Source organism: Nerophis lumbriciformis, linkage group LG29, assembly GCF_033978685.3.
Source record: "Nerophis lumbriciformis linkage group LG29, RoL_Nlum_v2.1, whole genome shotgun sequence".
Classification (NCBI taxonomy): Eukaryota; Metazoa; Chordata; class Actinopteri; order Syngnathiformes; family Syngnathidae; genus Nerophis; species Nerophis lumbriciformis.
In genome coordinates, this window is record NC_084576.2 from 8,449,071 (window position 1) to 8,461,203 (window position 12,133).

Sequence of the window (12,133 nt, forward strand, 5' to 3'; positions counted from 1 at the left end):
TGATTTGCCTGAGAAGCTGGACAGGACAAAAAAAAAAACTATAAATGTTTGTGAGTAATGTGGCAATGCCCACACTGGTATCTGTTCCTTTCATACAATGTGCATTTATAAGTACATTTTTATTGCTGCTTTTATTTATTCGATGCTTTTTACTGAAGATACACACGTGCTGCTTTAATGTGATGTGAAATAATGCCTTTTATATTGTAGTTTCTTGTACTGTAGGTGATTTTATGCCTACTTAGACACTGGCGTCTGCAACAAAGCTTGATTGATTGATTGATTGATTGATTGATTGAAAAAAAGTCCAATCATTTTGAGTCCAGATGAGAGATCTAGCACGGAAACTTGACCACTGTGCCATGAAAGATAGGAGTTATTCCATCATCAGGACTTAATGAGCATATTTAGTATATGAAGAGTTCTGGGTTTATTACGGATTAACGCCATTCCGCTGATATGAGCTGTGAGTACTCGCAGATAGTTAACAGTATTCTCTACCCTCCTGTTTGGTATTTTACTGTTGAATATTCTTTTTTAGTTACCAAATTGACAAAAGACATGCACCTGGGGATAGGCCTCTCCCACCTTCATACACTTGCACCTGGGTATAGGCCCCTCCCACCTTCATAGACTTGCACCTGGGTATAGGCCCCTCCCACCTTTATAGACATGCACCCAGAGATAGGCCCCTCCCACCTTTACAGACATGCACCTGGAAATAGTCCCCTCCCACCTTTATAGACATGCACCCAGAGATAGGCCCCTCCCACCTTTACATACATGCACCTGGAAATAGGCCCCTCCCACCTTTATAGACATGCACCCAGAGATAGGCCCCTCCCACCTTTACATACATGCACCTGGAAATAGGCCCCTCCCACCTTTATAGACATGCACCTGGAAATAGGCCCCTTCCACCTTTAGAGACATGCACCTTGGTATATGCCCCTCCCACCTTCATAGTCTTTGCACCTTGGTATAGGCCCCTCCCACCTTTTATAGACATGCACCCAGAGATAGGCCCCTCCCACCTTCACAGACACGCACATGGAGATAGGTTGATTGGCAACACTAAATGATCTAAATGATGGCAACACTGAATGAATGTGTGTGAATATTGACTGTCTATCTGTGTAGGCCCTGCCATGAGGTGGACACTTGTCCAGGGTGAAGGAATGCAGCAGGGATAGGCACCCGAGAGGGAAAAGCGGTAAAAAATGGATGGATGGAAGTTACCTAAATAAATGTAACGGAGTAAATGTAGCGCGTTACTACCCACCTCTGACATGCAGTACTTACTTGTTGTTGTGTTTGTTGTTGTTGTTGTGGTTGGGGTTGGGGTTGGGGTTGGGGTTGTGGTTGTGGTTGTTGGTGTTGTTGTACTGGCAGTTGTTGTATCTGGAAAGAACATGTGATCATTAAGAAACATTTCAAAGATGATGTTTTATGAAAATACATTCTGTTTATATTTAATCCAACAAACTTCATTAAAATTGAATACATCTGCAACATATATCAATATGTGCTCATTTGTGAAAAAACTGAATTAGACATTTGCAGACATTTTTGAAAAAGTGCCGCTCGCACTGGTGTATGAATATGAATGAATGTCTAGTGTATGAATATGAATGAATGTTTGGTGTATGAATATGAATGAATGTCTAGTGTATGAATATGAATGAATGTTTGGTGTATGAATATGAATGAATGCCTGGTGTATGAATGGATGAATGTTTGGTGTATGAATGAATGAATCACTGGTGTATGAATATGAATGAATGTTTGGTTTAAGAATATGAATTAATGTTTGGTGTATGAATATGAATGAGTGTCTAGTGCAGGGGTCGGCAACCCGCGGCTCCGGAGCCGTATCTTTGATCACTCTGATGCGGCTCAGCTGCATACTTGCCGACCCTCCCGATTTTCCCGGGAGATTTCCGGATTTCGATTCCCCTAGCAGAAAACTCCCGAGATTAATATTCTCCGATTTTCACCCTAACAATAATAATAAGGGCGTGCCATGATGGTACAGCATTTAGCGCCCTCTACAATCTGTACCAACAGCGTGCCAGCCTAGCCTTTTGTTGTATGCATCAAGTGACAGCAAGGCATACTTGGTCAACAGCCACACAGGTTACACTGACAGTGGCCATATAAAACAACTTTAAGACTCTTACTAATAATGCGCCACACTTTGAACCAAAACCAAACAAGAATGACAAACACATTTCGGGAGAACATCTGCTCCTTAACACAACATAAACACAACAGAACAAATACCCAGAATCCCATGCAGCCCTGACTCTTCCGGTTGCGTCGGTTGAGGTGGGCGGGGTTTGGTAGCGGGGATGTATAATGTAGCCCGGAAGAGTTAGGGCTGCATGGGATTCTGGGTATTTATTCTGTTGTGTTTATGTTGTGTTATGGTGCAGATGTTCTCCCGAAACGTGTTTGTCATTCTTGTTTGATGTGGGTTCACAGTGTGGTGCATTATTAGTAAGAGTGTTAAAGTTTTTTATACCGCCACCGTCAGTGTAACCTGTGTGGTTGTTGACCAAGTAAATGTAACGGAGTAAATGTAGCGCGTTACTACCCACCTCTGACATGCAGTACTTACTTGTTGTTGTGTTTGTTGTTGGGGTTGGGGTTGTTGTTGTACTGGCAGTTGTATCTGGAAAGAACATGTGATCATTAAGAAACATTTCAAAGATGATGCTTTATTAAAATACATTTTGTTTATATTTAATCCAACAAACTTCATTAAAATTGAATACATCTGCAACATATATCAATTTGTGCTCATTTGTGAAAAAACTGAATTAGACTTTTGCAGAAATTTTTTAAAAAGTGCCGCTTGCACTGGTGTATGAATATGAATGAATGTCTAGTGTATGAATATGAATGAATGTTTGGTGTATGAATATGAATGAATGTCTAGTGTATGAATATGAATATGCCGACCCTCCCGGGAGATTTCCGGATTTCGATTCCCCTAGCAGAAAACTCCCGAGATTAATATTCTCCGATTTTAACCCTAACAATAATAATAAGGGCGTGCCATGATGGTACAGCATTTAGCGCCCTCTACAATCTGTACCAACAGCGTGCCAGCCTAGCCTTTTGTTGTATGCATCAAGTGACAGCAAGGCATACTTGGTTAACAGCCACACAGGTTACACTGACAGTGGCCATATAAAACAACTTTAAGACTCTTACTAATAATGCGCCACACTTTGAACCAAAACCAAACAAGAATGACAAACACATTTCGGGAGAACATCTGCACCTTAACACAACATAAATACAACAGAACAAATACCCAGAATCCCATGCAGCCCTGACTCTTCCGGTTGCGTCGGTTGAGGTGGGCGGGGTTTGGTAGCGGGGATGTATAATGTAGCCCGGAAGAGTTAGGGCTGCATGGGATTCTGGGTATTTATTCTGTTGTGTTTATGTTGTGTTATGGTGCAGATGTTCTCCCGAAACGTGTTTGTCATTCTTGTTTGATGTGGGTTCACAGTGTGGTGCATTATTAGTAAGAGTGTTAAAGTTTTTTCTCCCGAAACGTGTTTGTCATTCTTGTTTGATGTGGGTTCACAGTGTGGTGCATTATTAGTAAGAGTGTTAAAGTTTTTTATACCGCCACCGTCAGTGTAACCTGTGTGGTTGTTGACCAAGTAAATGTAACGGAGTAAATGTAGCGCGTTACTACCCACCTCTGTCATGCAGTACTTACTTGTTGTTGTGTTTGTTGTTGGGGTTGGGGTTGGGGTTGTTGTTGTACTGGCAGTTGTTGTATCTGGAAAGAACATGTGATCATTAAGAAACATTTCAAAGATGATGCTTTATTAAAATACATTTTGTTTATATTTAATCCAACAAACTTCATTAAAATTGAATACATCTGCAATATATATCAATTTGTGCTCATTTGTGAAAAAACTGAATTAGACATTTGCAGAAATTTTTGAAAAAGTGCCGCTCGCACTGGTGTATGAATATGAATGAATGTCTAGTGTATGAATATGAATGAATGTTTGGTGTATGAATATGAATGAATGTCTAGTGTATGAATATGAATATGCCGACCCTCCCGATTTTCCCGGGAGATTTCCGGATTTCGATTCCCCTAGCAGAAAACTCCCGAGATTAATATTCTCCGATTTTAACCCTAAAAATAATAATGAGGGCGTGCCATGATGGTACAGCATTTAGCACCCTCTACAATCTGTACCAACAGCGTGCCAGCCTAGCCTTTTGTTGTATGCATCAAGTGACAGCAAGGCATACTTGGTCAACAGCCACACAGGTTACACTGACAGTGGCCATATAAAACAACTTTAAGACTCTTACTAATAATGCGCCACACTTTGAACCAAAACCAAACAAAAATGACAAACACATTTCGGGAGAACATCTGTTCCTTAACACAACATAAACACAACAGAACAAATACCCAGAATCCCATGCAGCCCTGACTCTTCCGGTTGCGTCGGTTGAGGTGGACGGGGTTTGGTAGCGGGGATGTATAATGTAGCCCGGAAGAGTTAGGGCTGCATGGGATTCTGGGTATTTATTCTGTTGTGTTTATGTTGTGTTATGGTGCAGATGTTCTCCCGAAACGTGTTTGTCATTCTTGTTTGATGTGGGTTCACAGTGTGGTGCATTATTAGTAAGAGTGTTAAAGTTTTTTATACCGCCACCGTCAGTGTAACCTGTGTGGTTGTTGACCAAGTAAATGTAACGGAGTAAATGTAGCGCGTTACTACCCACCTCTGACATGCAGTACTTACTTGTTGTTGTGTTTGTTGTTGGGGTTGGGGTTGGGGTTGTTGTTGTACTGGCAGTTGTTGTATCTGGAAAGAACATGTGATCATTAAGAAACATTTCAAAGATGATGCTTTATTAAAATACATTTTGTTTATATTTAATCCAACAAACTTCATTAAAATTGAATACATCTGCAACATATATCAATTTGTGCTCATTTGTGAAAAAACTGAATTAGACATTTGCAGAAATTTTTGAAAAAGTGCCGCTCGCACTGGTGTATGAATATGAATGAATGTCTAGTGTATGAATATGATTGAATGTTTGGTGTATGAATATGAATGAATGTTTGGTGTATGAATATGAATGAATGCCTGGTGTATGAATGGATGAATTTTTGGTGTATGAATGAATGAATGACTGGTGTATGAATATGAATGAATGTTTGGTTTAAGAATATGAATTAATGTTTGGTGTATGAATATGAATGAGTGTCTAGTGCAGGGGTCGGCAACCCGCGGCTCCGGAGCCGCATCTTTGATCACTCTGATGCGGCTCAGCTGCATACTTGCCGACCCTCCCGATTTTCCCGGGAGATTTCCGGATTTCGATTCCCCTAGCAGAAAACTCCCGAAATTAATATTCTCCGATTTTCACCTTAACAATAATAATAAGGGCGTGCCATGATGGTACAGCATTTAGCGCCCTCTACAATCTGTACCAACAGCGTGCCAGCCTAGCCTTTTGTTGTATGCATCAAGTGACAGCAAGGCATACTTGGTCAACAGCCACACAGGTTACACTGACAGTGGCCATATAAAACAACTTTAAGACTCTTACTAATAATGCGCCACACTTTGAACCAAAACCAAACAAGAATGACAAACACATTTCGGGAGAACATCTGCACCTTAACACAACATAAACACAACAGAACAAATACCCAGAATCCCATGCAGCCCTGACTCTTCCGGTTGCGTCGGTTGAGGTGGGCGGGGTTTGGTAGCGGGGATGTATAATGTAGCCCGGAAGAGTTAGGGCTGCATGGGATTCTGGGTATTTATTCTGTTGTGTTTATGTTGTGTTATGGTGCAGATGTTCTCCCGAAACGTGTTTGTCATTCTTGTTTGATGTGGGTTCACAGTGTGGTGCATTATTAGTAAGAGTGTTAAAGTTTTTTATACCGCCACCGTCAGTGTAACCTGTGTGGTTGTTGACCAAGTAAATGTAACGGAGTAAATGTAGCGCGTTACTACCCACCTCTGACATGCAGTACTTACTTGTTGTTGTGTTTGTTGTTGGGGTTGGGGTTGTTGTTGTACTGGCAGTTGTTGTATCTGGAAAGAACATGTGATCATTAAGAAACATTTCAAAGATGATGCTTTATTAAAATACATTTTGTTTATATTTAATCCAACAAACTTCATTAAAATTTAATACATCTGCAACATATATCAATTTGTGCTCATTTGTGAAAAAACTGAATTAGACATTTGCAGAAATTTTTGAAAAAGTGCCGCTCGCACTGGTGTATGAATATGAATGAATGTCTAGTGTATGAATATGAATGAATGTTTGGTGTATGAATATGAATGAATGTCTAGTGTATGAATATGAATGAATGTTTGGTGTATGAATATGAATGAATGCCTGGTGTATGAATGGATGAATGTTTGGTGTATGAATGAATGAATGACTGGTGTATGAATATGAATGAATGTTTGGTTTAAGAATATGAATTAATGTTTGGTGTATGAATATGAATGAGTGTCTAGTGCAGGGGTCGGCAACCCGCGGCTCCGGAGCCGCATCTTTGATCACTCTGATGCGGCTCAGCTGCATACTTGCCGACCCTCCCGATTTTCCCGGGAGATTTCCGGATTTCGATTCCCCTAGCAGAAAACTCCCGAGATTAATATTCTCCGATTTTCACCCTAACAATAATAATAAGGGCGTGCCATGATGGTACAGCATTTAGCGCCCTCTACAATCTGTACCAACAGCGTGCCAGCCTAGCCTTTTGTTGTATGCATCAAGTGACAGCAAGGCATACTTGGTCAACAGCCACACAGGTTACACTGACAGTGGCCATATAAAACAACTTTAAGACTCTTACTAATAATGCGCCACACTTTGAACCAAAACCAAACAAGAATGACAAACACATTTCGGGAGAACATCTGCTCCTTAACACAACATAAACACAACAGAACAAATACCCAGAATCCCATGCAGCCCTGACTCTTCCGGTTGCGTCGGTTGAGGTGGGCGGGGTTTGGTAGCGGGGATGTATAATGTAGCCCGGAAGAGTTAAGGCTGCATGGGATTCTGGGTATTTGTTCTGTTGTGTTTATGTTGTGTTATGGTGCAGATGTTCTCCCGAAACGTGTTTGTCATTCTTGTTTGATGTGGGTTCACAGTGTGGTGCATTATTAGTAAGAGTGTTAAAGTTTTTTATACCGCCACCGTCAGTGTAACCTGTGTGGTTGTTGACCAAGTAAATGTAACGGAGTAAATGTAGCGCGTTACTACCCACCTCTGACATGCAGTACTTACTTGTTGTTGTGTTTGTTGTTGGGGTTGGGGTTGGGGTTGTGGTTGTTGTTGTACTGGCAGTTGTTGTATCTGGAAAGAACATGTGATCATTAAGAAACATTTCAAAGATGATGCTTTATGAAAATACATTTTGTTTATATTTAATCCAACAAACTTCATTAAAATTGAATACATCTGCAACATATATCAATTTGTGCTCATTTGTGAAAAAACTGAATTAGACTTTTGCAGAAATTTTTGAAAAAGTGCCGCTCGCACTGGTGTATGAATATGAATGAATGTCTAGTGTATGAATATGAATGAATGTTTGGTGTATGAATATGAATGAATGTCTAGTGTATGAATATGAATATGCCGACCCTCCCGATTTTCCCGGGAGATTTCCGGATTTCGATTCCCCTAGCAGAAAACTCCCGAGATTAATATTCTCCGATTTTAACCCTAACAATAATAATAAGGGCGTGCCATGATGGTACAGCATTTAGCGCCCTCTACAATCTGTACCAACAGCGTGCCAGCCTAGCTTTTTGTTGTATGCATCAAGTGACAGCAAGGCATACTTGGTCAACAGCCACACAGGTTACACTGACAGTGGCCATATAAAACAACTTTAAGACTCTTACTAATAATGCGCCACACTTTGAACCAAAACCAAACAAGAATGACAAACACATTTTGGGAGAACATCTGCACCTTAACACAACATAAACACAACAGAACAAATACCCAGAATCCCATGCAGCCCTGACTCTTCCGGTTGCGTCGGTTGAGGTGGGCGGGGTTTGGTTAGCGGGGATGTATAATGTAGCCCGGAAGAGTTAGGGCTGCATGGGATTCTGGGTATTTGTTCTGTTGTGTTTATGTTGTGTTAAGGTGCAGATGTTCTCCCGAAACGTGTTTGTCATTCTTGTTTGATGTGGGTTCACAGTGTGGTGCATTATTAGTAAGAGTGTTAAAGTTTTTTATACCGCCACCGTCAGTGTAACTTGTGTGGTTGTTGACCATGTAAATGTAACGGAGTAAATGTAGCGCGTTACTACCCACCTCTGTCATGCAGTACTTACTTGTTGTTGTGTTTGTTGTTGGGGTTGGGGTTGGGGTTGTTGTTGTACTGGCAGTTGTTGTATCTGGAAAGAACATGTGATCATTAAGAAACATTTCAAAGATGATGCTTTATTAAAATACATTTTGTTTATATTTAATCCAACAAACTTCATTAAAATTTAATACATCTGCAACATATATCAATTTGTGCTCATTTGTGAAAAAACTGAATTAGACATTTGCAGAAATTTTTGAAAAAGTGCCGCTCGCACTGGTGTATGAATATGAATGAATGTCTAGTGTATGAATATGAATGAATGTTTGGTGTATGAATATGAATGAATGCCTGGTGTATGAATGGATGAATGTTTGGTGTATGAATGAATGAATGACTGGTGTATGAATATGAATGAATGTTTGGTTTAAGAATATGAATTAATGTTTGGTGTATGAATATGAATGAGTGTCTAGTGCAGGGGTCGGCAACCCGCGGCTCCGGAGCCGCATCTTTGATCACTCTGATGCGGCTCAGCTGCATACTTGCCGACCCTCCCGATTTTCCCGGGAGATTTCCGGATTTCGATTCCCCTAGCAGAAAACTCCCGAGATTAATATTCTCCGATTTTCACCCTAACAATAATAATAAGGGCGTGCCATGATGGTACAGCATTTAGCGCCCTCTACAATCTGTACCAACAGCGTGCCAGCCTAGCCTTTTGTTGTATGCATCAAGTGACAGCAAGGCATACTTGGTCAACAGCCACACAGGTTACACTGACAGTGGCCATATAAAACAACTTTAAGACTCTTACTAATAATGCGCCACACTTTGAACCAAAACCAAACAAGAATGACAAACACATTTCGGGAGAACATCTGCTCCTTAACACAACATAAACACAACAGAACAAATACCCAGAATCCCATGCAGCCCTGACTCTTCCGGTTGCGTCGGTTGAGGTGGGCGGGGTTTGGTAGCGGGGATGTATAATGTAGCCCGGAAGAGTTAAGGCTGCATGGGATTCTGGGTATTTGTTCTGTTGTGTTTATGTTGTGTTATGGTGCAGATGTTCTCCCGAAACGTGTTTGTCATTCTTGTTTGATGTGGGTTCACAGTGTGGTGCATTATTAGTAAGAGTGTTAAAGTTTTTTATACCGCCACCGTCAGTGTAACCTGTGTGGTTGTTGACCAAGTAAATGTAACGGAGTAAATGTAGCGCGTTACTACCCACCTCTGACATGCAGTACTTACTTGTTGTTGTGTTTGTTGTTGGGGTTGGGGTTGGGGTTGTGGTTGTTGTTGTACTGGCAGTTGTTGTATCTGGAAAGAACATGTGATCATTAAGAAACATTTCAAAGATGATGCTTTATGAAAATACATTTTGTTTATATTTAATCCAACAAACTTCATTAAAATTGAATACATCTGCAACATATATCAATTTGTGCTCATTTGTGAAAAAACTGAATTAGACTTTTGCAGAAATTTTTGAAAAAGTGCCGCTTGCACTGGTGTATGAATATGAATGAATGTCTAGTGTATGAATATGAATGAATGTTTGGTGTATGAATATGAATGAATGTCTAGTGTATGAATATGAATATGCCGACCCTCCCGATTTTCCCGGGAGATTTCCGGATTTCGATTCCCCTAGCAGAAAACTCCCGAGATTAATATTCTCCGATTTTAACCCTAACAATAATAATAAGGGCGTGCCATGATGGTACAGCATTTAGCGCCCTCTACAATCTGTACCAACAGCGTGCCAGCCTAGCTTTTTGTTGTATGCATCAAGTGACAGCAAGGCATACTTGGTCAACAGCCACACAGGTTACACTGACAGTGGCCATATAAAACAACTTTAAGACTCTTACTAATAATGCGCCACACTTTGAACCAAAACCAAACAAGAATGACAAACACATTTTGGGAGAACATCTGCACCTTAACACAACATAAACACAACAGAACAAATACCCAGAATCCCATGCAGCCCTGACTCTTCCGGTTGCGTCGGTTGAGGTGGGCGGGGTTTGGTTAGCGGGGATGTATAATGTAGCCCGGAAGAGTTAGGGCTGCATGGGATTCTGGGTATTTGTTCTGTTGTGTTTATGTTGTGTTAAGGTGCAGATGTTCTCCCGAAAAGTGTTTGTCATTCTTGTTTGATGTGGGTTCACAGTGTGGTGCATTATTAGTAAGAGTGTTAAAGTTTTTTATACCGCCACCGTCAGTGTAACTTGTGTGGTTGTTGACCATGTAAATGTAACGGAGTAAATGTAGCGCGTTACTACCAGAGGTGGGTAGTAACGCGCTACATTTACTCCGTTACATCTACTTGAGTAACTTTTGGGATAAATTGTACTTCTAAGAGTAGTTTTAATGCAACATACTTTTACTTTTACTTGAGTATATTAATAGAGAAGAAACGCTACTTTTACTCCGCTACTTTTATCTACATTCAGCTCGCTACTCGCTACTAATTTTTATCGATCTGTTAATGCACGCTTTGTTTGTTTTGGTCTGTCATAGTGCCTGCGTTTCAACAAATACAGTCACTGGTGACGTTCACTCCGTTCCACCAATCAGATGCAGTCACTGGTGACGTTGAACCAATCAAACAGAGCCAGGCGGTCACATGACCCGACTTAAACAAGTTGAAAAACTTATGGGCGAGGGCGGACCTACGTCACTTCCGCCCTCCAATCCCCTAGCAACGCGGTCGCCATATTGAATTTGTTGAAAACAAACCAGCTCACAGCGAACACAGCCTTGACAGAAAATGCATTTAACGAGGTTTCACGGCATTTTAAACTGTTCTAAATGGCGTATGATTATGTAAATAGTCTTTCCAGTGAGGCTAGGTTAAGATACGAGTTAAAATGTTCTGTAGTTGGATTAAACGACTGCCCTTACCGCCTTCCAGCAGATGCGTGGATTGATAATCCTACACAATGGCCGGACATGGAATTTGGAAATCTTTATGTCTACCTCACAAGCGCACCAGGTCGGTTGTTAGCTTCGGTTGTTATATAACGAATGAATCACATAAAAATGGTTAAATCACCCAAGGTATGTTCCATCCATCCATTTTCTACCGCTTATTCCCTTTGGGGTCGCGGGGGGCTCTGGAGCCTATCTCAGCTACAATCGGGCGGAAGGCGGGGTACACCCTGGACAAGTCACCACCTCATCGCAGGGCCAACACAGATAGACAGACAACATTCACACTCACATCCACACACTAGGGCCAATTTAATGTTGATAAATGATAATAAGGATGACACGGTGGCTACCAGTATCTGTATATTTATTATATCTGTAGAGAGCTCATTCAAATTCAGTTCAGTATTATGATTTATTATTTGCTGAATTACTGGAAATAGCCTTTATACCGTATGTTATTGTTGTGCAACAACAACTTCAGCTGTCGAACGTTATTCAGTAAAAATTCAACGGGTTCAACATTAGCATGGACGGTATAGCCAAGTTGTGGTTAAGAAGGGGGATTTTTGTTCCTTATATTTACCAGAAACGAAGTAATCCGAACACACGACCCGGGATTTTGGGGGACTCCAGTGAGAACCGTCTTCGTTTTCCCGGTATAAAGCTGCGAGCCATTTGTCTCGTCTCTGTGGGCTTTTAGCACGCTTTGGCAGAACAAAATACGACCTTTGTTTTCCCTGTTTCCAGTTGTGGTTTGCACAACCAAAAACAACACAGTTTTTTGGCATTTTGGAGGCAGAATGACGGGTTTAATCA

At 41.0% G+C, this 12,133-nt stretch overlaps 1 protein-coding gene across 1 annotated transcript in view; it reads right to left on the minus strand.

Annotated features, from left to right (window-relative positions):
* LOC133571910 (uncharacterized) overlaps positions 1-12,133 on the minus strand; it is a 145,889-nt gene that overhangs the window by 59,436 nt on the left and 74,320 nt on the right. The window contains exons 22-27 of the mRNA XM_072911827.1: positions 11,123-11,142; positions 9,626-9,738; positions 8,394-8,456; positions 7,330-7,398; positions 6,054-6,110; positions 1,303-1,401 (exon numbers count right to left, since the gene is read on the minus strand). Coding sequence (XP_072767928.1) covers positions 1,303-1,401; positions 6,054-6,110; positions 7,330-7,398; positions 8,394-8,456; positions 9,626-9,738; positions 11,123-11,142 — 421 coding nt within the window. The remainder of the gene's footprint in view (positions 1-1,302; positions 1,402-6,053; positions 6,111-7,329; positions 7,399-8,393; positions 8,457-9,625; positions 9,739-11,122; positions 11,143-12,133) is intronic.